Here is a 27947-nt window from a genome sequence, read left to right as displayed (position 1 = left end):
ATTTTTACATATACAGTTATTGAACATTTCATCTAATCCCCTTCCCTTCAGCTATTAAAGCTAGAACTATACTGCATTATCGCACAGATACACATGCATATTATAGATGTAAATGTAAATTTCCTGATGCACTGTGTTATTTTACACTGCAAAATGAAGTGTGCGCAGCTATAAAATATCCTTGAGGCAGCTGTGTAGGCTGGCAAACAAAACCCTGACCTTTTCTGTGTAAGACTGCAGCATAAATATTAATGCATATATGGTGAATCTGTACAGCCGTTATAACAAATTGCCATAATTTGACATGACTGAAGACTTCATCAAAAGAGATCACAGAACTACCCTGGACCCAGTAGTGATACTGAAATGTGTACTTCAGTGATGCAAACTCCACTTCTGCTCTCAACATGTCCTAAATTTAGAGTACCATGCCTATTTCTAGTTGAATTTAGCAGCTCATGATACCTCACATCCAATAATAACACAATAGTATGTATATATACCCGCACATACACAGTCATCTTTAAATCTAGAGCACCAGAGCAGTCCTTGACATAACACCGGAAGGTTTGAAAGAATTCATATCAGAAATATTTTGGAAAATTCTATTGAAAGAATGTTTAGTTGTTATGATGGCTCTAATTATCAAGGTTTTTTTTTACTGAGTTGTCTGCATCCAATTCATCCTTAATTGGTGCTTCATAGCCTCTGTGATTTCCATCCTGGTGTTCTCAAAAAATTCTACTTATACTGTGGAAGAAAAAACAGTGAACTTCCATCGACTGACCTCAGACTCAAACCTGCCTTTCATTGTCAGATGCAACCTACTGGTATTGCTGTTTACAGTCAATTCCTGTGTTTCATGTAGATGTCTAGAACTGCTGCAGTGGCTGCCATTCGTCATTGTTTAGTTAAAAATGTACCCCACACTACCTGCTACTATTTGATGCACCTGATCAGTGGAGCCTGGTGATTCTTTGGGTGAAAATTCTTGATGCTGACAAGTGCTGTGAATTTAGCTCTTCAAGTACTACAATGAAAATATATTCCAATATACGTGTTTTATTACTGAATACATGATAGGAATGTGTGTGATGGACAACTGGAGGAAGAGACACCAGCACCAAGTCCTGAAATAGCCAGCTACAAATTATAATCCCATTTTGCCTCAATGTTAAAAATAGAGCCTCATTCATAAAATGTGAACTTTGCCCCCTATACAGTGGGGTGACAGAAAGCCTATGCATCACTTAAGTTCCACTGAAGTTCTGTTTTGAAGTCAATGGGACATAAGCACATGCTATATATATCCTGGGTGCACGTGTCCTGATAAAATCATGTGATAGGATGATCATCACCAAATCAAAACATACAGCTTCTAGCTGCAAAGTGAGTTTACAAATTAGCACATTTTGTTGAAGTAAACAATATGCTAGCAACCTCGTGCAGGCTGGACTTTGTTCAATTTTTTTTTTTGCAATTCTTATCACAAGGTTTTAAAATATATCATTCAGAGTGAATGAATCAACAAACAAACAACTGGATGGATGGATGCAGCTATGGCAATTTAACACTGTATCTGTCCTAGAAGAGTTTGACTCAGTGTAATGTGAGAAAGTCTGTATTATGCCACAGATCCAATACAACAGCTCAAAATACCCTCACCCAGAACCCTTGGTGGAGTTGGCTGCATGGTTGTTGCATAAAATGAGTTCATATGTTCTTGTTTTCACCAGGAATACTGAAGAGAGGAAGATGAAATCTAATTACAATGGCACTATTTAATAAGATATTTATATACACATCCATATTGTATGCATATAACTGTGTTATGTGTTAAAATAAATCTAGTGGAAAAAATCATTTGGTACACGTTGATTGCCCTTTACTGGTAGTCTGTTCCAGTTCTGACTGCAGTTCTAGCAGGTGTTTAGCATACATTATCAGAATGCTTCACTACAAAAATATAATTACGTCACCTTGACTGTATCTTTTCAAGACTACCATGCAATGCATGCACATATGTAGTTAAAAATAGGAAGCAATTCTATACATTCACACATTTTTAGGAAGCTCAATTACACACTTAATAGTCTTCCGAGGGTGAGGGGGAGAAGGGAGTTTAAGGAATCTAAGATATGGTTACATGAGGAACTTGTCAATATATGCAATCACTTTTTTATATTCAGCATCATTATAAAAATGATAAGGGCATTAAGCCTGCAACAAATCCCACAGAGGAGACCACATGGAGCCCAACTGAAATCAGTGGGGTTCTACCCAAGTGCAGAGGTCCAGCACATGGGAAAATCCTGCATGATCAGGGCCTGAATGCACAGTACACTAATGGCACTATGCAAAGAAAATAACTAAGGAAAATAACTAAACTGTGCAACGTTGGAACCAAAGAGCTTATGACAATGATATTGTAGCCACAATTGTCACAATGATAATCATTAGTAATGGACATTTACAGCTGAAAATGGAGCTGCCCTTCTTAGAAGACAGTGTTCTGAGGAACATTTTCCTCTCACAAGTATTCATCTTCAGGCTAAAGTATCCATGGAAGGATTTTAAGATACAAACAGGTGAAATCTCAGGGTACAGGCAGCAAGCACAAGGAAGAAAATGCAATTTTCATGCTCTCCATCTAGGATAGTAAGCTCATGACTTAGGGACAAAAATTGGATGCAGAGTAAACATCAGTGGAAAAAATAATTGCAGCACATTAAATTAATGACCTGGCTGTTATAAATTCCACTTACAATTACAAAGCACGGATTACTTTATAATTAAACAACTTCATAGAATAGCATGTGTTGCATTATGGAAAACAGAACTGTTTTGGAATTAGCAATAGCTATAGAAGGTCTTTGACAATATCAGTTATTGTAGGAATAGCATGTGGTTAATCATTTACAGCAGAATCTAAGTTCTATGGATAATAAAATTATTAAATGCTCTCTAAATGCAGATGTTTTTAAATGTCATATCAAATGCAGGATACTGCTTGAGAATAACAAGCTTTTTATTCCAGAACTCATGATGTTTTCAAATAAGCACATTAGTATGATAAACTCTACTTAATTAAAAAGAACAGCTAAATATAAAACAATGAAACTAAGGGCTTGGCTACACTTGAGAGTTACAGCACTGGTGGTGGCTTTACAGCGCTGTAACTTACTCCCCGACCACACTGGCAAGGCACATACAGCGCTGTATCTCCCTGACTACAGCGCTGGCTGTACTCCACCTCGATGAGAGGAATAAAGAGAACAGCGTTGCTCTTGCAGCGCTGGGGTGTCAGTGTAAACAGTGATTAATCTTACTACGCTGTAACTGACCTCCGGAACCTTCCCATAATGTTTTTTAAGTAAAGATAACACTCTTTGTTTTGTTGTGATGCCTCTCTTTGTTTTGTTGTGAACTCGGGGCTCCTGGAGCTGCTTATCTGAAAAACAAACACAGCTACTGTTTGCTCGAGCAGAGGCAGGCAGGGGGATGAATGTCCACAGCTAGTGTTTGCTTGAGGAGAGAAGCAGCCCGGAGGGGGCGAGGGGGTCAGTTTTGGAGCAGCTGCTTATCTGGTCTGAAAGCTATTTGCATTTAGTGAATGAGAGAGGGGTGGGGGAAGGGGTCGAAACTTTTAAAATAATTGAAGGTTGGTGCTGTGTATCTTCAAGTCCTTAGAACTTGCAAGGCAGGGAGCTCACACAGTGTCAGCTCCAAAAATCCACTCTCTCTGTCTCCCCCACGCTCCCTGTCACACTCCACCCCACCCCACCCCACTCTTTTGAAAAGCACGTTGCAGCCACTTGAATGCTGGGACAGTTGCCCATAATGCACCACTCCCAGCACCGCTGCAAATGCTGCAAATGTGGCCACACTGCAGTGCTGGTAGCTGTCAGTGTGGCCACACTGCAGCGCTTTCCCTGCACAGCTGTACGAAGACAGCTGTAACTCCCAGCGCTGTACAGCTGCAAGTGTAGCCAAGCCCTAACAACTTTTTTCCACATTACTAATTGAGAAATGGTCAGACTTCAAAAATCTCCATTTCAACATAGTTGCCTGAATTTATCAAGGGAAACGTGTTCAGAATTTCTAGCTATTTCGTTCACTCCTTGTGTTAAAAAGAACTCCATGTAAGCATGTTCCGTGAATTGGAATGAGGAAAGGTAAATTAATCAACAAACAACTCAGGACTCCCAACACATTTTTTCACTATCACTTGTCTGCATGTCACTGCAGTCCAGACTACAGAGGTGTGAATTGTAGAGCACTCTAACATGTTGCACTTTGCCCCATGTACACCCTGCTGGCATGAATGAAAAGGTACCTTGTTCACACCAATGTAGTCTTGCTTCAAACAGAACTACATTCATGCGAACTAGGTCTCTTTCAGGTCACGCCAGCAGGGTCGATATGGGGCAGTTAGAGCACAACGCATTAGAGCAGTGCTTCTCAAAGTGGTGGTCCGCGGACCGGTGCCGGCCTGCGAGCCATCGGCTGCCGGTCCGCGATGAGTTTCCTCATAAGAGCATCGAATAGGATAATAATATGGCACCGGTCCCTGGCACATTGGAAAAAAAAATTGCCGATCCCCCACATCAGATAGCTTGAGAAGCACTGCATTAGAGTGCTTTACAATGGCGCTGTGTAGACAAGCCCTAAATGAACAGTTCTAAAGGATCTGTACTTTACAGTAGATCACAGGGATTATGATCCATCTAGTCTCTCTCTAATTTCTATGAATGTGCTTGCACATATGAAGACAAAGGATGGTAAACTTTGACCCTATCTGTAAAGTCCTGTCCACAGTGGGATCAAACAGTTGGTTATACAGTTATTAGCAGCAGCAGCATTCTAACATGATTTCCCTGGACATTTTTTTCCCTGTTCTTTTCTTGAGAACTGTGCCAGGCAATCTCTACTACAAATAAACTACACTGCACAAAGGGTAAAATTTGAATAACACCAGTATAATGGTTCTCAGATAGAAAAGTCCTCAAGTTCAGGAAAACCATGTTAGAATCCTGCTAGCAACATCAGTATTTAAATGTGAGAGAAGTATCTAGTAGAGAAGTCTGAGCCCAGTGGGCCCTAAGAGATACTGGGTCATATCCTCAGCTGGTGTAACTTGCCGTAGCTTCATTGAAGCCAATGGAACTATGACAAGTTGCCCCAGCTGAGGATCTAGCCCAGTACTGTATTTTGCATTAGCATTTCAAGTTACAAACGCAACTAGGAATTCTGAAGGAGCAGTAAAGTACTTCAGTAAAACCTACGCCTTGCCTGGATTGTCATTTGTGATCCGTTTATCACTGTGGTACATACCTCTGAGTGCATATAAAATGTTTAACATTTAAATTACAAAGTCTTTAATCCCTGGTTTGGGCAACCTACCTTTGGTTTCCTGTTTAGTCCAGAACTCTTGCACTCTTTTAATAATGTTCTTGTCCTCTCTCAGTTGCTTTTGCCATTGCCGCAGTTCTTGTACCTCAGTGTCACAGCGGACCTGGGAAAGGAAAAACACGCTCTTGTAAGAAATGTACCTGCGTCCTCCCTAAATGAATGATCAATGTTTGTACTATAACAAATCTATGTAACTAAAGCAGAATGAAATTTATAACTGGAAATCAAGAGTAACTACAAAAGGTGTAGAGTAAGTCACAATGACATATGGTTTCAAGAAAAGTGGATAAGACAGTCTGAGGCACAATTCTTTCCCTGGGCTGCTCATTATAGAGGGCCAGATGTAAACGCACAATCTAGCCCCAAGGGCTTAAAAAATTCAGTCTATACAGAAGCAAAATCCACATAATTGACATACCCTGTTGAAAACATATGCCAGTTATGGCTAGCAGGGACTCCTCTGAATGCTATGTAATGGCACATCATTACATATTTCCTGAATTGTTTAAAAAATTAAGCATTATACTTAAAAGCATTAAGGCCTTTACCAATCCACTGAGCAGCCATAATAGCGCAGGAGAGGAACATGAAGCAAACAAAGAGCCATGCAGCGGGAAATTAATGCTAAGAAACCAATTCCCACCTGCTAACAGTTGCAAATAGGCTTGCAGACAACCCCAGTCCTACAATTTAAATAGACTTTCACAAAGAGGCATGCCATTAATCCATTATTTAGAGTAACTGAAATGCATTCATGACATCTATTCTTTGTCAATCATCCATATGAAGGGCCTGCTCCCATTGAAGATAATGACAACACTCTCAGGCCATGTCTACATTTAAAATTTTATGAAATGCTCTAACCCTTGGTCTAGCAGTGGTGCCGCTCCCATTGGTATGAACAACAGTGGGAGTGTTAGACCCACCTCACTTTTTTTTACCATTGTCTCATCCTGACCTGCTGAAAGCTGGGTAAGATGACTTCGTGGTAAACATGCCTGCAGCTGGTCTAGTCTAGCATTCCCACCATTCCTAGCACCAATGCTAGAGCAACTCTGGGAGAATTTCAGAAAATCCAAAGCATAGATACAGCCCCACTTACTTCAATGGGAGCAGGAAAAGGCCATAAACTGTTTATCAGGATGGCCAATGACAATTAAGCAGATTCTCCTGTGTAGCTGAACCGATACCAGGTTTTACCTGAATTATGATAGTTATCAAAATGCAGATTCTGTTTTTTATTTATAAGCTCTAGGTACATAAAACTGCATTGTGATTTAGGGTCCTACAAAGATAATGGCTGTTAACAACAAATATTAACAAACCCGGTTTCCCCTCTCAATAGTGGTGTCCTAAGTACAGTCTTGTTTCCAATGCACTCACAGATTCAGTTTCCAGGAAGCCTCCCCACATTTAATTTTAGATAATACTGCAATTAATATTAACTTATGTGGTGGTAGTCTGTTACATTTCCAATCTTCTTCCTCTTTTATGACAGACCTTGAGAGCATGACTCTATCCCCATTAGTTTAAAAATTCTTAAGGGAGACCATGAATGTTATTTAGCAAAAGCATTCTTTCCACCAAGAATATATTTCCTGTGCCTTCAAACCAAGAAAGCTACCTATAATAGCTGGAACCCTGGAGTAGTTTTTAATCCATTTCAGAGGAGGCACTTGTTATATTGTAGACAGTGCAATGACAGAGCAGTAATGTAATGCAAGGTTACAAAATGAATGCTGACAGAGAAGAATTTTACTCAGTGACCTGACATCATATAGCTCGTATAATACTACATTATCTTTGCTCCAATAAATCAGCTCTGCATAGTTTGCTACACTTTAACATGTTTAATATGAACACTTGAAATCAGAAAAATAGTGTTAATGTTACTAGCCAAAACTATATTTTCATGGTTACAAAAATCAAAACTCATTTCTATGAACCTCATCAGCTATTCCTCCCACAGGTAGGTTATACAGGACAAGTCCATGCACTGGATGGTTTCCTAGACTCACAAGAGATGTATTGTGTCTCTCTGATGCTTTCACATATAAGTTCTACTAAATCAGTATCAGTTAATTAGTTGCATGGAATCAATCTTCCCATGTGTACAAGGGTTGGGGGAAGGGCCTACAGGAGGGTAAAGGAACAGGGCTTGCTTTATCCCAAAGAAGTAACAGCACCTATTCCTTACTGCAAATTTGTTGAAAAAGTGAAGTGTGCGATTTATAACTGAACCTATGTCAAAATGTGTTTTGGTGGGTGTCAGGGGTGCACTACTGATCTTTACATATTCAGGAGAAAAACAATGATTCTAGGGGCTAATGGAGCAGGTCCTTACAGCCCCTAAGTGGGTGCTCAGGAGGGAGGGAGTGCACAAGAAGATCCCTTCCTTTTGTGTCTTCTGTAAGTGTCTATCGTAAGTGCAGGAACTACTCTCGCTGTTCATCCCACTGAGCTCTGGAGTGAGACTGGCAAACAAGGTTGAAAAGGAGCAGGAGGATATTTTGTAGCAACACATCATCCTATGAAAGAGCGCAGCAATGGGGGCACTCTTCCGCAAGAAGAATGCCTCTCTGAAATCGTCCTGAGATGGTGTCACTCAACATGGGCTAGTGCCTGAAAGGCAGGGTAAAGTCTGTAGGGCCTAAGTTTGCAATGACTTACACTTTGTGCTACCCCACTGAAGGGGCACAGAATGTATGTTGGTGCAGAATTTGGCCCAAGGGGTAGCATAGGATGTAATTAAGTGCTGAATATGGTCAATAAAACTTAGAAAATAGTATTACTTGCTCTACAGCATTGCAGTTATCTCAGTTCTCATCACTTAGCAGCTATACAAGAGCTAATTTGCCATACGAGAGATCTCATGATTTATGAATGATTGTTGAAATTTCCAGTCCTTAGACTGATAGGAGTTGGCCAGCTTATGAAGAGGACACATTCAGATATCTGAGTAAAACGCAACATCTCACACATCCGCCACAAAGTGACTGCTAGACACAAAATGTTGGTCACAGAATGAAAAATCAAACTTCAGCAAAGATAAGAGCTTTGAGATAGGGTCAGAAAGGAGACTCTGTATATTTGGGGGTCCAATAGTAAAAGCAAAAAATGAACACATGCTCCTAGAACAATGCAATTTTACATAGAAATGAGAGAAAAAAAGAATGGAATACATGTATCACACCTTCAGTAAAGGCAGTTGTATGAATTTAAGAGTCAATTCCAATTACAATATATCAACTTTTTAATAATTCAAATTATTTTACTTTATCTTTGGCAATACACCAGCAAATTAGTTCTGCTTTATAAACACAATATAATTCAAACCAGACAATAACCTGCAAAACAGCCAGCAGGCAAATCTTTTTGCAAATAATCAAGGCATGGGGATGAATCCATGTCTTCGTCCCACTGAAGAACAAGAAAATGTGAAGGATTGAACAAGTCCAGTTTTGAAGTCAGAGTGCAGCTTTTCTTTTAAAACACTCAAACCTCTTAGAATGAATCTACATTTGCTGTAAATGCAGCAAACATTCTATTGATTGCCTGGGTCACACTCATTTATTCTGAGCCTTTTGGAAGCGTCTGTATCTTGTGAAAAGGGACATCACTGATGACGGCAGAAGTATAAGAATACCTTGTCAGAGATAAAGGTAAATCACTTCTATTCTGATTTAATTCTAGTTTAAACAATCAGAATACATACATAATAAATAATGACATTTGATATTTACATGCCTTTGATCCCAAGGAATCACAAAACACTTTACAAATTATAGACATGATAAATCCTGCCTCATCTAATACTCTCAATACAGTAACTTTTTGGTCATATCTACACATAGCAACAATGAAATGCATTCAGGTCTGGGTTAGAAGCCAACTGGGGCACAGCACACTGCATAAGAGGGGGGGAGATAAGACCATTTTTTATCAAAGACACTAGAAAAGTATCTACTCATTAAAATATGTCCTGGGGTGTATAATGACCATGCAGCATGGACAGGACCTGCTTTTCATGTCTCTTTCAGAAGACCAACATAAAACAAATTGTATTAAAACTCAATTCTACATTAAAGGAATAATGGAATAGGTCTACCACCATTGGGGTTTGAATCGATGGTGCTACGGAGTCTAGGTATGCTAAACCTAAGGCTTAAGATACTAAGCCACCCTCAACTTTTATTTGAACAGCTGAGTTTAAATTTACCAAATCACAGTAATTACACAGAAGAGATTGCTTTGCACTCTCTGATCAAGGTTCCAATATTGTTGGTGTCACAAATGATGTCGCTTTTCAGAAAAATGGTGGTCACCAGCTAGAGATTCAGAAATGCCAATTTAAGCAAAAGCTGTTTCCAATACAATTCACACAGTTTATATTTTTATGAGACGAGCTTTCATCCATGTTCATTTGCAGAATGCTGCGTTAAGCAAAACGTGCATAAGCTTTCTTTTTAAGGCCCAGAGCAAAGCCAAAAAATGAGTAGAGTCGTCAAGATCATTAACATTACTCTGTTAACAGTTTTCCCCTGTATGCCACGCTCTCTGACTTCAGAGACCAATCTAATGCATGGTGTGTTATCAATTTTTTTTGAAATGCAGACAATATGCATTCAGCCAATCACTTCAGACCACTTACTCGGAAGGATACACAAGAATTCCAGTACATACATCCTGCATGACCTTCCTAGCTCTAATGAATCTATACTATCTATTATAAAATTATACATTGCTAAACATTTTGTGATCTTGTCTCTAATATAAGGCCCTGAGTGGTGATAAATTTAACTAATGTGCATATTTGGCAGAGGTTAGGTTACTTAAACACCTCCCAACAGTCACACTTGTGCCTGATGAAAATATCCTTACATACAAGCCTGTCATAACTGAAACACATTTTTAAATTAATCCTTTCTAACCTCCCAATATAGATGTCAACAATTCAACCCAGGTTTGTGCCCAGGAATATAAAGGGACAGGGAATTCTCTTATGAAAATATAGATTTACTTGATATAATTATTTTCAAGTACAAGTCTCAAAAATAAATATTTTAAATATATTTTCTGGGTTTGGGGATTCTAAGTACCTACTGCAATGCAAACTACATTTGTTAAGCAGTATGTCGAAGAACCACTGATTGCTCCTTCATTTCTTCTTATTCATGAACTAAGCTTTATTTCATTTTTCATATGTATAATGCTTGCATCTCCTACGGCGTAAGTAAGCTACCATGTTTGCTTGATCTTGATTCATCTGTAAGAGCTTGATCTTGCAAGGTGAAGAGTGCCCTCTATTCCCACTGAAGTCAGCCCTACTCAGGATCAGGCTAAAGGGTAGCAGCACGCAAAGGTGCGAATCACTATATCTATCTTTTATGGTGATTCATTATATATTTTAATTAACAATTTTGTATTTTATTTCTTCATTTTAATAAGCCACACATGAAGTAGTAGAAAAATGGTAATAAAATGTTCATTGCTATATTACAGTTCTTAATACTTTGAAAATTGTAGGTTTTCAAATGCTGTTTGATCTCACAGCTTCTTCTTTACCCGTTTGTGATAAGGTTCAGACTTCTAGATTAGTTGTTGGTAGTATCTCAGATTCCCACTACTACTTCGACTCCCTTTGGAACCAGCCTTTAAACTTTCTATCTCTGATCATGTTTTTCAGCACACAAAAGAAAATAAAAAGAAAGCCAGATTTGGGGGGAAAGGTGGTTATTTTGTTTCTCCCATCAGTTTATGAATGTTTATCAAGAAGGTTAAACCAGAGAATATTAAAACGGTGGAATTCTTCTTTTAAAGAGGAAAACTGAGTCTTTTAATTGTGCTTTTGAGTGAGGCATAGTGCTTTACCTTTGCTCATGGGGAGCATTTTCCAGTTGAGTACCATTAAGAACAGGATTCTCCAGCCAAAACTAGTGACTAAAATTCTGAGGATGCAGGATATCTGTGTCCAAGAATATTTCCATAAAAATGACACACCTTCTCCAAAAGTTAATCGACCCTGCTTCTGTAGGAGGCTATCATCTCTTCTGTTTCAACACCCTGATGGTCTTTGAGGCTCTTGCTCACATTTTCCCCAGAAAGTGAAAGTATGTTACCGGGAAGAACTAGAGAGGAAAATGGGGCACTGTTGTTTTTCCTTTTGGACTTCAAGCCTCAGTATATCCATTTGAACAAGCCTTATTCCAAAACTTTTCTCCTAACACCAAAGCAACCAGAACTGGCCATCTAACCCCAGCTTAGTATTTCTCCTTTTGTGACTTTGGAAAATACATTAAATTTATCACCTCAAACAGCAACTTTCACTCCCTACAAGAATGTTCCATATACTTACCAACATAATCCCTAAAGACCTGGGAAAGATAAAGACGCTTCCAGACACTTACATTTTGTACATATCCTTTCAAAATGTAGGGAAAAGCTCAAAAAGAAAAAAGAGTGAGGCCCTAATTCCTTAGTTCTTCCTCCCTGGATGTTTGACATGGATGACATTGACAACAAAATTCTTTTTCTTCCTATTCCTTCACATTTCTCTCTGACCTCTCCTGTCTCTTCAAGGCCCACCTTCCTAGCATTGGACCAAAGATAAGATGAAGATCAATCTTACTCTTTTTTTCAGCCCTTTCTGGGCTTGATCCCACAGTGCCCTCAATGTCCATTGACTTCAACAGGAGGGTGGTGCTCATAATCTACAAAAAGTTAAGCTTCCACTGACCTAGAAAGTGCTCAGCAGCTTGGTAGGTGGTGTGATACAGGGTGCCTAGGCAGGGCCGGCTCCAGACCCCAGCGCGCCAAGCGCGCACTTGGGGCGGCGTCCCGTGGGAGGGCGGCAGGCGGCTCCGGTGGACCTCCCGCAGGCATGTAAAGAAATAAAAGAAAATAAAAGAAAAGAAAAGAAATCACACAGCCCCCTTATTGCATTCCAGTTCTCTGGCTCCCAATCAGCACCTAGGTCCAGTACAGCGAGAAGTTATTTTAAAACTCTGCTCACAATACAAAATGTTCCTCTCTACCACAAAGAGCAAGCCACATTGCCAGGTCAATATTAGGCTGGATCTTACCCAAAATACCATGCTGCCAGCCAATCCTTTAGTGTCTAAAACTAAAGGTTTATTACAAAGAAAAAAGAAAAAATAAGAAGAGAGTTGTTAAATGATAAAGCAGTTACATACATACAAAGACTTCAAAGGCCATATATCAGGTTCTTAGCACTACTGGTGAGTTTGCTGGCTTGAAAGTCCATCTGGAACACATCCACAGCTTGGATGAGTCATTCAGTCCTTTGTTCAAAGCTTCGTTTGCAGAAAAGTTCCTTCAGAGGCAAGAAGCAGGACTGAAGGCAAAATGGAGAAGATGCAATTGCCTTTTATAGTCTTTTGCTATGCAGCTTGCACTTCCTTTGTTCCAAACCAAAGCTGCTCGGCACATGACATGGAAGCCTTAGGCTTTTTCTACACTGGCAAGTGAAAGACAAAACTTTTGTCATTCAGAGGTGTTACACACACACACACACCCCCCGAAAGACGAAAGTTTTGTCGAAGACAAGCGCTGGTATTGGCGTTCTCCTGCCAACAACGCTAACGCCGCTCATTGGGGATTTTTTTTGTTGGCAGGAGAGTTCTCTGTCTACACTGCGCATTTTAGCGGCACAGCTGCAGTGGCACAGGTGTGTCGCTAAAAGCTGTGTAGTGTAGACATAGTCCTAGAGTTCTCTGTCCATAGCCATACCACATGCCTTGCTGACTCATAAGGTGTCTTCCCTGGTTCCTTTCAATGGGTTTATTGTACAGTTGATGGCCCTTGTAGGGCCATCAAAAGGCTTGGCAGTGCTGATGCCAATCTGTCTGGGGATGTGACCCAGATGCACAGCACAAGTTTGAAATACAGATATATCCTACATATCTATAACTCATAATACAAAGGTAATACAAACATATAAACAATATTATCATACTTGGCAAATTGTGACATTTTTGCAGATACCTCACACAGTATATCTGGTATGATTCATTCCAATTTTATAATATTGGTATTAATATCATCAGTGGTCATCCATATTCCATACAGCGTCACAGGAGGCACTCAGCAACCTTCAGGTTCAGACTCAAATGACGGGCAATATAGATAACTAAGGTGCATGGAAATGGGGGAAGATGGTGGGGCAAGAACCTGTGTGATGGCAAAGGGGCTCAGTGCAGGTGGTTCTGGGGTTGCGGACAGGTCCCACAGGATTTTTCATAGGGAGGAATTCTTGTCTGCCTTATGGCATGAGAGTGCATGTGCACATGCATGTGTGGGTGTGTGAAAGAAGGGGGAAAGGGGGAGAGAGAGACTATCTCCAGGAAGGAATCCACACACGGTTTTAGTTCAGGAGAGGATGGTTTAAGCCAATGTATTTAAACCTCAGATAAGACCAAATTTTACAGGAATTAAAATGGAAAGAGAAAGGAATTAAATTCTCTCAACTAAAGTACGTGAAATTGACATTTGCCAAGCAACTTTTTTCAATGTATCTCAGGATGCTCCTTTGGAACATGATGGGTGTGCATAAGTTCACTAAGGGAAGATGAATGTTGAAGGTAAAAGAAAGAATTCTTGTGCAAGAGCTACCATAGACCGTGGGTCTTGGGTGTTCCTGCTTCTCTCCTAGATACAACTTCAAAATCATGAAACGCTTTTGCCCTCTTCATGGGTGAGGGTGAGATTTTATCTTTATACGTGTGTAAAGCACCAAGTACAGACAAATAATAAATGAAAATAATGTTGTCCCTTTGGCCTGAGTGGTTAGCAAATATCTGGGGACTTGCAGGGTTGTTTCCGTTAGGAGGAGAAACTGATGATGAGTCAATTATTTACAAAGAATGCACAAAGTCTTGTTTCCCTGAACAGACTAGCAACAACCAACCCCAGGAAGTTTCTTTGCTTAGAAATGCCCAAACCTTCCTATCCAGTGATTTCTGTGCCCAAGATGCTCTGGCTCCCTGCTTCCACTCAGGGTCATGCTCACAACTGCTTCTCTCACTTTCTTCTGGCTTTTTCTGCCTCTGACTCCCCAGCCTGCAAATCCAATACTTAGTCCCTGACTTTCAGTTAGGGTGACCAGACAGCAAATGTGAAAAATCGGGACAGGGGGTGGGAGGTAGTAGGAGCCCATATAACAAAAAGACCCAAAAATCGGGACTATCCCTATAAAATCGGGACATATGGTCACCCTACTTTCAGTCAGGGAAACCCCTTTAAATCTACCTGGATTAGTTTTTCTGAGGTCTCACCAGACAGCCCTTCGCCTTGGGTAGTAGCTTCTTTTGCTTCCCGCTCCATTTCCCGCACACAGCTTCACCTTCACCTTCCATTTAGTCTGTAAGGAGGGTGCTTAGAACAACCAGAACTGAGATTATCTTTGGATCAAAGGCTCACTTGATGGAAGCCATTAACAACTTCCAGTATAACAACCACAGTATTCTGAAATTGGCTCAAGGTGGAGCTGAACACACTGGTTCCTTATGTCTTATTGCTAGCCTGTGCTTCAGTGTTAAAATTCTGCTCTGCAGTTTTTGGTGCAAAGACTTTTTTTATTGGATGACATGTTGCTGTTGATCTGCCTGAGTTTTTCACGTTGTGTATATTCACGCAGGCATGTGTGATAAAAACAAGGGAAGCATCATGAATACACTTGAAAAGCTCAGTTAATTTTACAGATGAGGGCATGTCACCCTCTACATCGATATATGCCTCAGTATGTTTGACAATGAATGTCCTGAAGAACAGTTGAAGAGGTACACAAAACATCTGTTGGAGGAAAGTTTTAAAACAATATAACAGGGCTTGCTGTGGTTTCTTCCATCTGAGATGATGTAGCTTCACAAATAAAGAAATACAAGGATTAAAATTTATATCCTCACATTCTGGAATGCTATTGTTACACACAGAGCTATCTTTCCATCTTTTATTTTATTGAATTTCTTAGTTATTTACTTCTTGACAAATCCAACAGTGTGTCCAGAATGCTTTCCCTTCTACCCTTCAACGTGTGTGGTGTGTGATTTCATGTCCTTGAAAATGTAACTTGAGCAGTCCAGTGGAAGTAGTGACCTTCCTTTTCACAGTGCACTGTCTGATCTGATATATGCGGGCACACCTTTGTATTTATAGTTAATATTACCAGAAGGTGTGCATTGTAATAATAGGGTGTTTTAGAATTACAGATTGTATGAATTATATAATTAAGTTCAGTGAACAATGTCTATATGAAAAGTTTAAAATCATTACCTGATAAAACCTTTCTGTATCTTGTTGAAATAAAAAATGAGTTTTCCAAACAATGATCTAAAATATCCTTGGGTGGGAGGAAGCCTTTACAAAGATACAGTTATGGACAGAGTAAATCAATGCTGACTTATATATCAACCAGTTTTAAAAGTTCCTGCCTTTTGAAATTTTAGATTAACAATTTCCCATGATATTTTGCATCCATTTTCCTTATAGAGGATGAGTGATTCTCATTTAACATTCTCTTTATTTACTGGCATATATAAAAATACACCATTCTAGATTTACTGTACTGTAGCTTGTTATTAACAGATAGTTCTGGGTTAGCTCAAAAGCTTGTCTCTCTCACCAACAGAAAAGCTGGTCCAATAAAAAATATTACATCACCCATCTTGTCTCTTTAATTTCAGCTTGTAACTCTTAAACAACAAAACTCTGCCTTCTTCTGCATCCAACGAACAAACAAAAATATTTCACAGTTTGATAGAGAGAGTTAATCATTGCAATTGACTGTACTTTAGAACTCTGCATTTCTTTTCTAACAGGTTGGTTTAGGTCTACAAACAATACTCCTTTAAATTAAATGTTAATGTAGAGGGCAAAGACATTGCCTTTCAGAATCTCTTCCCCCAAACACAAGGTATCTGAGCAACTTTGTGGTGTTAATCCAGCATACAAACATTATTGGATAATGATTGGCTTTGCAATATTTTACCGTGAGGATGCCTGCAGTGGTATTATCAGTACTAATTACTGTTACTGTGGGAATCAAAGTCAGGTTAAAAAAGAAAATCAGGGAAAACAAATAAACACACAACATAAAACATCACAGGAATCTATTGATCAAGAATAAATATTCAGAGCATGTTCCCATGCTCATGTTCATGGAAGATTCTTACAGGTACTCTCATATACTGAAGTCTGTTTATAAGCAGCACAGAGAATTTCTATATTGATTGTTATTTAGAAAAGACGCTATATTTACAGAAACAGAAGTCTAACTCCCTGTGCAGTGAAAGTCTAGAGGTTATTCACACCTTCCAAAAAGAAACCTCACTCACGATGAATAAAATAATGTGTTATGTCATGGTTACACTGCTTCCTCATCCCTTGTTTTATTTTTAAAATTTAAATAAAGAAACTTCAGTATCCCTTTCTTAAAGTACATTATCACATGGAATAGCTGTCAGGAGGAATGCTGGATGTAAACTGGAGCGACCTATTTGGAAAATGCTACACATTAATTTACACATTTGCTAACATTTATATTAATTCTTTTGATCAAAGTGTGCTAAACCTGTAATGTGTTGATGAAGCTACAAATGGCATAACAGGACATCTGGATTCCAAAGTCATTAGAGGTCTCTTCCCTATCCTGCCTGGCTGAGGTGCTTTACTTTCGGGCTAGTATAGTGTGCAGGTGGGAGAGGCCACAGATCGTACCATGAGTACAAGGCCTCTTTTGCTGATCCATGAACCAACACTGATGGTTAGTTAGTCCTGAGGAAACTGTTCAGCTACGGAAAGGGCATCAAAACTTGTGGTGATAGATTAGCACCACTGAAGTCAATGGGAGTTTTGACTGTCATCATTGAAATCAGTGGGAGTTATAATGTGTTTTAGCAACGAATGAGGCAGGGGTCCTGTGGAAAAAATAGTATGAAATTAAAGATTGTAACGTAATGCATATGTATAAAATGGATGAACTAAGGTTGCACAGACAACATTAGTTCCAGCATTTCCTAACTTTTGAGTGCCTGATTTTATAACCTTAATAATAACCTTTTAACATAGTTTTTTGTGTATGATTTCCTAGGTTTTTAAAAAAACAAATTGAAAAAACAGAAATTCCATCATGAGGCATTATACTGACATCCACATGGGTCATTAGCAAGGTTGGAGCCTTTAGATCATTCATAGTGACCTCTGCTACTTGAGCTAATGGAATTAGTGATAGCAGATTGTCATCCTCATTAGGGACCAGCAATAGAGGGGGATGGGACATTTTGCCAGTCTATTTCACAAATACTTGTTGATAATAGACAAATGGTGAGACTCAGAAAGCTTGGGCTCCATTCCAGGCTCTGGAGAGGAGAGTGCTCTAGTAGGCATGGACTCTTCTGCCTATTCCCCCTTAAGTATGGCCTAGTCTGCCCCATTCCTACCAATGTGTGTTAGTCCCACTCCTGTCTTTTTCTCCCCTCTGGATCCTCATCCCAGTTCCATTCTCCTCACCCAACAAGTCCCAGTTTCCATTCCTCAGGCTTCTCACTCCAGTTTCCATGTCCAGCAAGTCCTAGTCTGACCTCTGGACTCTCCATCCGCATCCCACTCTCCTCCAGACTCCCAAATCATTTGTTTTTTCTCTTTCTTTTCCCCTTCCTTAAGAGCAAAAAAAAAATTGGTATGTTAATTAAGAGTATAACTAGCCAGAGTAGTGTACCACCACTCCTCACAAGTCATGCCCCTCCTCCCAAACCTATGTTCCCTTCAATTAAAAGGAAGTAACCAGTTGTGTACTATTCACTATTTGGTGTATTTAACTGTAACATTGTCAATCAACTTTCTATTTAATAAATTTTATATATATATAAATTTACTAGTAGACCTGGTGAATAACAGAAAAATATTCATCTTAATCGCCAACTACAGAACTACAACTGTGAAAAAAAAAAAAAAAAAAAAAAAACTCAGTGCTACTTACTTACTTACTGTTTTGTTTTTTTTTTTTTTGCCTTTCCTGGGCTTGCTGGCTGTTGTTTCCTTTAAAGACTATGGAGATATATCTTTTCCTTTTTGTGTCTTCAATGTTGTCTGTTTTTTTTTTCCCTCTCTCTCCTTACATTTGTGCCTCTCTCCTTCCGTCTTTCTCTTCTCTCTCCTCCTCTATACTACTTCTTTTTCCTACTTCCCCATCCCTCCACACCCACACATAGAATTTGGAAATTTTATCCCACACCTACTAGTTAAAGGCTGAAATAAAACTTGGAGGGCTCTCAAGGGAAGACTATATTTCTAAAATAAAATTTTCTGTAAACTTTAGGGCTGTCGATTAATCACAGTTAACTCACGCGATTAACTCAAAAAAATTAATCACGATTAAAAAAATTAATCACAGTTTTAATCGCACTGTTAAACAGTAGAATACCAATTGAGATCTTTTAAATATTTTTGGATATGTTTCCACATTTTCAAATATATTGATTTAAATTACAACACAGAATACAAAGTGTACAGTGCTCACTTCATGCTAGTATTTTTTTTATTACAAATATTTGCACTGTAAAAATGATAAACAAAAGAAATAGCATTTTTCAATTCACCTCATACAAGTACTGTAGTATACTCTCTTTATCGTGAAACTGCAACTTACGAATGTAGATTTTTTGTTACATAACTGCCAGGGCCGGCTCCAGACCCCAGCGTGCCAAGCGCACGCTTGGGGCGGCAGGCGGCTCTGGCGGACCTTCCACAGTCATGCCTGCGGGAGGTCCAACGGAGCCGCTGGACCAGTGGACCTCCCGCAGGCATGACTGCGGAGGGTCCGCTGGTACCGCGGCTTCGGTGGACCTCCCGCAGGCGTGCCAGCGGATGCTCCACCAGAACCGCGGGACCAACAGAACCTCCGCAGGCACATCTGCAAGAGGTCCCCCGGAGCCGCGGGACCGGCGACGGCCAGAGCGTGCCCCGCGGCGTGCCGCCCTGCTTGGGGCGGCGGGATTCCTAGAGCCGCCCCTGATAACTGCATTAAAAAACAAAACAATGTTAAACTTTAGAGCCTACAAGTCCACTCAGTCCTACTTCTTGTTCAATCACTAAAAGAAATAAGTTTGTTTACATTTATGGGAGATAATGTCATCCACTTTTTATTTACAGTGTCACTTGAAAGTGTGAGCAGGCATTCACATGCCACTTTTGTAGCTGGCATTGCAAGGTATTTATATGCCAGATATGCTAAACATTCATATGCCTCTTCATGCTTTGGCCACCATTCCAGAGGACATGCTTCCATGCTGACAATGCCCATGCAAAAAATAATGCATTAATTACATTTATGACTGAACTCTTTGGGGAAGAATTGTACGTTTCCTGCCGTTTTACCCACATTCTGCCATATATTTCATGTTATAGCAGTCTCGGATGATGACCCAGCACATGTTGTTCATTTTAAGAACACTTTCACAACGGATTTAACAAAATGCAAAGAAGGTACCAATGTCAAATTTCTAAAGATAGCTACAGCACTCGACCCAAGGTTTAAGAATCTGAAGTGCCTTTCAAAATCTGAGAAGGACAAAGTGTGGAGCATGCTTTCAGAAGTCTTAAAAGTGCAACACTCTGATGCAGAAAGTACAGAACATGAACCACCAAAAAGGAAAATCAACCTTCTGCTGGTGGCATCTGACTCAGATGGCACATAAATATTTTGCAACGTCTCCATTCTCACTTTGAAGCATGAAGGGACATATGAATCTTTATCTGGCACATAAATATTTTGCAACGTCCCCATTCTCACTTTCAGGTGACATTATCTCCTGAAAATGTAAACAAACTTGTTTGTCTGAGTGACTGGCTGTACAAGAAGAAGGTCTGAGTGGACTTTCTAGGCTCTAAAGTTCTACATTGTTTTATTTTTGAATGCAGGGGTTTTTTTGTACATAATTCTATATTTGTAAGTTCGACTTTCATAATAAAGAGATTGCACTACAGTACTTGTATTAGGTGAATTGAAAAATACTATTTCTTTTGTTTTTTACAATGCAAATATTTGTAATAAAAATAAATATAAAGTGAGCACTGTACACTTCATATTCTGTGTTGTAATTGAAATAAAAATATTTGAAAATGTGGAAAACATCCAAAAATATTTAAATAAATGGTTTTCTATTATTGTTTAACAGTGTGATTAATCATGCAATTAATCACGATTAATTTTTTTAGTCGCTTGACAGCCCTAGTAAACGTCTTTGTGAAGAAAACAAAGCAGAGTGCATTGCCATAACTCCTGTGAAAAGATCTGAGTCACTAGACAACTTACATACAAGCATATCCAACGCCAGTGAACCATAGTGGTCTTAAAAGTTATTTATAGTCTCTGCTACTTAAAATTTATGTAAGGGTTTTCCCCAGGGCCTTCACAGTCACATAGATTCAGCATCATGCAAAATAATTATAGCTGACTCTTACCCGATAACCTCTCCAGAATGATTGAATTATTTTGCATGCTTCTTCTTCTGATAATAGGAGAGACAGAGGAATTGGTGGTCTAGGGCTAAAAGAAAAAAAAATTGTTCAGCCTTTAAACATTTTTCTTCCTCCTTTACAATATATCACCTGCAAAAGAGAAAGGTTGTTCTATATCTCTAAGATACAATTTCTTAATACTCCAAAATAAAAAAGTATTACTTAAATAATGTGCCCTTCTAAAACACTAATACAGATATAGTATTATACAAATTGTTTCTTTTCTGCAAACACCATAATGTAAATAATATATCAAGGACTGTACTGTTTTGAATTATCCTTCAAGTGTTTTTCATTCCTGCATTTTTATTATTCGGTTATTTTTTACCATTTATAAACACTGAAGGGCATGGCTGCAGTAATAGAGTGTACGACTCACACCGGATCTTTATATGCAGTGTAGATATGCCATTCAAATACATTTTATTCCATAAAACCATTTGAATTACATTGTATGTTCTGTTTAGATGGAATTGTTTTGTTCTGAAAGGATTACTGTTACCATAACCATGTACAAGAAGTCGCACAGACATGTCTTAACAGGGTCGTAAAATAAATGTGGCAATTTTACCTTTGAAGTAGTCAGACAAACTTGGCATTGTAAGGGGCCAGAGTAATACAAAGGAAAAGAACTCAACAATTAATTTTTAGCATAAATTGATGGTGATTTGAAAGCACTTACAGTAAATTCTGCTACCAATACTAATGAGAATCACTTTACAGTGTAATTAGGTTTCAGTGAACATTCAAATTGGTGTATCAAATCAGCTTTACAAAAGCCTTTTCACCATGCTTGTTGACGTGTTTAGCTCTCACTTATAGTAATCAACAAGCAGCCAATTGAAAGGATCAGACTGAAAGTAATTTCTTTGGTTTTCTTTGATTTTTTCAAAGATAAGAAAATGTCTCACACACACACATACACACACACACTTTTTTTTTTAAAAGCCATTGGGCTGCAGATAAACTCATGAGAGTGCCCATTATAAACAGCTGACTTCCCATGACACTAGAATACCTATTAACTTGCTCTGTCCTTAAAATAGTCACAGATTCAGCTTCTGTGCACAGGTTTGATTTGGGAAGTTCAAAGTTTTATGAATCTGGATAATGCGGGTGATCACTTGGACATAAGCAAACAAGTGTTTGCCCAAATCAGTCCTTATAACAGAATCCCATTGTTTCTTTTTCACAGAAATAAGTGATGGAAGCAACTGATAAGGCAACACTCTTTCCAGTGCAGATTTGTTCCTTCAAGTCTGTCCCCAAATGCTTTGTGTAGTCCAATTTTAATTGACCAAAAGACTGGTTATTCCACCATTTTCTTTGGAAGACTAGTCTACAACATAATAGATCTCATATTAGGAGGTTTTCCCATATATTCAGCTACATTTTTCTTTGCTTAGTTTCATTTATATTTGTCTCTACCCTAGTAAGTTTTCTTTGCCTTTTAAGACCTTTGTTTTAGGGCTTGTCTTCACTGGAGAAGTATATCGAGTTAGAACATGGCTTCACGGGTGGTGGGTGAACTATGGGTTCAGGGAAACTAGCCCCCAGCCTGGCCTGCCCCTTCTGCCTGTGGCCCTGTCCATCCCACCCTCCTTCCCGCACTGAAACCTGAGCGCACCCAGCCCCGGAGCGCTAGGTGGGCAGCGCGCGGCCCCCAGCCCCAGGGCACTGGGCAGACAGGCGGCAGTGCCCAGCATAGTCTGGCATAGCCTTCCTCAGCCTACAATATGTGCCACCGATGCATGACCTTAATTATCAACTAATACAAAGCTGACCTCGACTCTGCAGTCAGTGTACACAGGAACAAATTAGGCTCAACATCCTGTTGATTGAGATTTTTGCCTTTATTTATTTTATATGAAAAAAATCTCAATCTGTGTCTGGGAAATCAGAAATGCAGACAATAGCAGAAAGTGCTATTTCCATTAAACCATATGGTAATAACTCTATGGACATTAGCATGCCTATTGCTTGAGAGAAATCATAAGGCTGGACCAGTGTTGTAGCTGTGCTGGTCCCAGGACATTAGAGAGACCAAGTTGGTGCAGTAATATCTTTTACTGGACCAACTTCTGTTGGTGAGAGAGACAAGCTTTTGAGTTGATGACACTGTCCACAATTACAAAGTCCTCACCAACAGTCAGAAGAAAAAAGAACCATCTGAATGGACACTCCACAGTAGATGAAACCATGCTCTTGATCATTACGTTGATTGCTTTCTGGAAAAAAAATTGACTGTGCAATCCTTAACAAACATCAGATCCTCCACAATCTCTTCACTGCTGATAGGACAGCTAAACAGTCCCTGAAATCCAACCACCAGATTGGAATGAAACCAGTAGACAAAAGAGGTACCATCGTAGTCCTCCACCATGATGACTATGTTAATGAAGCCAACCAACAACTCTCTGACACCATCTATTATAAAGAACTCAAAGAAGACACCACACCACAATTTACTTTGGGATTTAAGGATATCATCAAATCCTTCCCAAAACAACTCCAAGAGAAACTCTACAATCTCATTCCCCATGAAGCCACCCCAGGGAACTTCTACATACTTCCCAAAATACACAAACAAGGGAACCCAGGCAAACCCATCATATCTGGCCATGGCACTCTTACTGAAGACTCTGCCAGAACAACAGATGCAAAACCTGCACACAAACCTCCACTTCTACCATGATCAACACCGCTCACAACACACCTTTCAAGATCCCTGGGTCCTACACACGCCTATCACGACGTGTCATGTACCTCATCCAGTGCACTAACTGCCCCAATAAAAACTATGTGGGTGAAACCAGACAATCATGACATGTTCAGATTAACGCACACAGCAAAACGATAGAAGACAGAAACACCATATCACCTGTTGGTAAACAATTTGATTTCTCAGTCCTCATCCTCAAAGGAAACCTGCACAAGACCTTCAAAAGATGAGCCTGGGAGCTTAAATTCATAACTTTGCTGGACACTAAAAATCATGGACTGAACAGTGACACTTGGTGTATCGCTTATTACAACAATGTATAATCCATACCCTCCCCCGCCCCAGCTTTCCTGCCCCCATGACTGCAGAGATGTTAATAGGCACTTCACCTTGAATGGTCCCTTGAAATGTGTGTTAATTACTTATGCTAAACAATCTGTTCCACCCGGTATTCGGCTGTGACACTGAGTACATTTCCCAGACCTGAAGAATAGCTCTGTGTAAACTGGAAAGTTTGTCGCTTTCACCAACAGAAGTTGAGCCCATAAAAGATATTTCCTCACCCAACTTGTCTCTCTCTCCTTTGTAATGTGTTCATCTATGAATGTAGACTGTGCTGTTTTTGCTGAAGGACTCCTGCCTGTTGTTCTAGGATTTATCTTTTTGAAAAGCTGAAAAGGTTTCTATTCTTTTAAACAGTGCAAATGAGGCCACCAACCTACACATTTTAAAATACAGCAGGTAAAACAATGGGCTTTCACTGATAATGAAGTGAACCATTAGACTCCTTTGCATCAGAATGGCATCTCCAAAAAGCAGAATGTAGTCTTGCAACAGTACCTCTAGCCACTCCACTGCTTTAGTTATTAAATAACGGGGATCTGTCTGGTTTGCCATCCAAGACCAAATCTGAGAAAGCTAGTGTAAATCAAGCAAAATGGAAAGGACTTAATCTTCAGTGTGGTAGTCATTGGGAAATATCAATCATTTCAGCAGACCAGCTTGAAGGACCAGGAATGAAAGTCATGCAAGGTCCATTTCTATCCACTGGAATATATGCAATTGGCTTCAGGTCAAATAAAAATAGAACATGAGCAGAGGCAGCCACCAATCAACAGTGAACCGGGGAAGAGGGAATATGTCATTTGTGGCAGAAGACAGCTGTAACAGTCCAAGAAGATTTGAAATGACAACCAAATGTACGATAGATGTATTCTTTTTATTTCAAAATAAAAGAGCCTCAAATCATGTAGAATCTTAAAAGCCAATACGTAATACACTATGCAGAATATGTTTTGCATTCAAAATAGCTTCAATAGAACAATCTTTCTGAATAATATGTTAGTGATTATCACTGTTTTTCACATTTTACCAAATTTTACCAATTGTTTTTCAAATTTCACCAGAATAAAGCAGGCATTGCCCAGAAGAATCTTTAATGTCAGGAAGGATGTGCTTTGCTTTCTGAGGAATCAGGCTTGTAAGGAACCTGATAATGAGATATCTATTATTTTCATAACATTATGCAGATAGACTCATAGACTTTAAGGTCAGAAGGGACCATTATGATCATCTAGTCTGACCTCCTGCACAATGCAAGCCACAGAATCTCACCCACCCACTCCTGTAAAAAATCCCTAACCCATGTCCAAGTTATTGAAGTCCTCAAATCATGGTTTAAAGACCTCAAAGTGCAAAGAATCCTCCAGCAAGTGACCCATGCCCCATGCTGCAGAGAAAGGCAAAAAACCTCCAGGGCCTCTGCCAATCTGTAATTCAGTATCCAGAAGAAATACTGCACACTTGTGTTAGAAAAGTGTATGAAATATCACAAAGGGTTCTTATCAACCCCCCCCCCCCCGTTTTATATCTGTGATTTCTATAATAAACTCAGAAGTTGGCTTTCATAATGTCAATCTTGTTCTTAAAAAGGGGGTGGAGGGAAGAGCATCCATGTTAGCATAGTTGGATGTGTGTGGTGGTTGGTAAGCACATTGACATATACTGTAGGTACCCAATATTTGTATTACTATAATGTGCAGAGGTTCCAATCAGGTTTAAGACCCCACTCTGCTGTATAAACATCAGATCTGGTCCTTTCTTTGAGCTATTTACAATCTAACAGTCATTTTATTTTTCTCTCCTCTTTTATTTGCTTTTATTATCATGCAGAATTTTCACCATGTATAATTCAACATATGTTAATTGCTCTTTGCACTCAAATCCAATATATTACTTAACAGCAACTGAGAATTTCCAAATGTAGGCCCCAGTCTTACACTGATTGTATGCAGATACACTGCAGCACATGTGTGTAGGCCTGGCTAGACATGAGTAATTAGACATGGGTAAGGTCTCATTTCTTGGGAGACAGGATTAGGGATGTAAATGGATCAGTAGGCTGGAAACAGACTGTCTGTGCTAAAATAGGTAAATGGCTCAGTAAGCTGAGAGGCAGAACACCCAGGGGACCATTTACAATGGACAAAATAAGCTGGAACGTAAGATGAGGCAAAGAGTAAGTCGTAGATGGACAGTGCATGGACAGAGAATCATAAAACGTGTGATGCAATGTATAGTAAGTGCAACGTAATCTGGAAACGTATATAAAGAAAGAGGTTTTCTGTGTGATTTTGCATGTGGTATACCCTATACCCACCTCTACGCTTGAGTCTGATCAACTCAGTGTAACTTTGCTGAATGCCAAATAAAAATACCTGAGTGACAAAATCTGGAGTCAAACTGATTTCTTGGGAAGCCGAGAGGAAAGAGGTCTTAGGAGGAAATCCCAGCTGTGTGCATACTCCCATTGACAATAATGGCGCTGTGTGCAGGTACAGTGGAATGTCAATATACATTCAATTTCTGGATAAGGGCCTTGTTGCCTCCATATAGCTACACTCTTGAAGCTTTAGGGATTTCCACAATAAAAAGCAATTTGACCTTAACTAGGATTGTGTGTCTTAACATGGTGTCCACAGCTATATAACGGAGACCAACATATATTGCCATCAGATTGATTGTTATGGTTATTAATCTTGAATATTTATATTATAATCGTGCATAAAGCCCCAAATTGTAGGCTGAGCACTCTCCAAACACATATAAAAAGAGACAGTCCTTGCACTGGAAAGCATATGCTCTAAAAGACACAGGAATGGATAAAAGGTTAACAGACACATAAATAAATCCGTGACAGACACAATTTTGCTTTAAAAAGTTCATAAGCACTCAAAAGTTCAGAAATATTTTTTTAAAAATCATTTCTCATGGCATTTCTAGTATTTCCTGCTGCCAGTCAGTCTAGAAATACTGCAACAGCAGCTCCCTGTGTAGGTGCTTTGCTGATGTTCCTATCCAGAATCCAGAAATGCAGAAGTGTGGAAAATTGAAAAGTGTTTTTTTTAATGAAATGTCTCCAGAAATCTCTGTTAATGGATTTTATTAAGCATTATTTATCCCAAAAGAAGAGTGAGGATAACTTAATCCAAAAGAGACTGCAGCACTGATTTATGTGACTAACCTTTAAATCCAGACAACAACACTAACTACATAATGCACTCAATACTACACGAAGACTCCAGAGTTTTAAAGGGTTGGATTTACACAGGGATGAAATATCCCTTGGACACTTCCACAGACCTGGTGGAATGGGCCCAAAGACCTTACAAGACAGTTTCTTTGTAACAGGTCACAATACATTCATTCAACAGTTTGCAGAAACACTACTGAATATTAGTTGTCTTTTGGAGCAACATCAGTTGAGAAGAAGTGATTTGAAAAATACCTCACAATATAAAAAGCTAAGGACCCACTCCTCATCCATTTTATGAAAGGTATTTCTCCTCTGAAAGACTCTGAATGTTGGACCAACCATGCTCGGCCTTCTGAAGGAGGAGATACAAAACAGCAGCCTTAGGTCTACACTGGGGGGTGGGGGGTGGAGAAAGAGGGCGTCAGCTAAGTCGGTCTAAGACAGTTACGCAACTTCAGCTACAAAAGTAGCATAGCTGAAGTCGACATACTTAGAGCAACGTACCGTGGTGTCTTCACTGCGGTAGGTCGACTGCTGATGCTCCCCTGTCGACTCCGCCTACGCTTCTCACTCCAGTGGAGTACCGGAGTCAACAGGAGAGCACTCGGTGGTCAATTTATCACATCTTCACTAGATGTAATAAATCAACTCCCGCGGGACTGATCGCTCCGGAGGTAAGTGTAGACATGCCCTTAGACAGTTGTCAGGAGTAAAGCTTCACAAAGTCTTCTCCTGTCTATCACT

The 27947-nt window shown here is 39.5% G+C and overlaps 1 protein-coding gene across 10 annotated transcripts in view; it reads right to left on the bottom strand.

Annotated features, from left to right (window-relative positions):
* Positions 1 to 27947, bottom strand: part of IQCK (IQ motif containing K) — a 258834-nt gene that overhangs the window by 196680 nt on the left and 34207 nt on the right. For 8 of the 10 annotated variants that reach the window (XR_005585556.1, XR_005585557.1, XM_039491965.1 and 5 more), the window contains exons 7-8: positions 20890 to 20974; positions 5404 to 5515 (exon numbers count right to left, since the gene is read on the bottom strand). Coding sequence is in view for 8 of the 10 variants with exons in the window: in XM_039491965.1 (XP_039347899.1) it covers positions 5404 to 5515; positions 20890 to 20974 (197 nt within the window). In the remaining 2 variants the exon portion in view is untranslated. Of the gene's footprint in view, positions 1 to 36; positions 1031 to 1665; positions 1742 to 5403; positions 5516 to 20889; positions 20975 to 27947 lie in introns of those variants that run through there. The other 2 variants (XM_039491967.1, XM_039491969.1) reach the window with 2 other exon arrangements.

The sequence above is a fragment of the Mauremys reevesii genome, linkage group 10 (genome assembly GCF_016161935.1).
Source record: "Mauremys reevesii isolate NIE-2019 linkage group 10, ASM1616193v1, whole genome shotgun sequence".
NCBI classification, from domain to species: domain Eukaryota; kingdom Metazoa; phylum Chordata; order Testudines; family Geoemydidae; genus Mauremys; species Mauremys reevesii.
The sequence above is the reverse complement of the archived record's forward strand: the minus strand, read 5'-3'. Positions and strand labels throughout refer to the sequence as shown.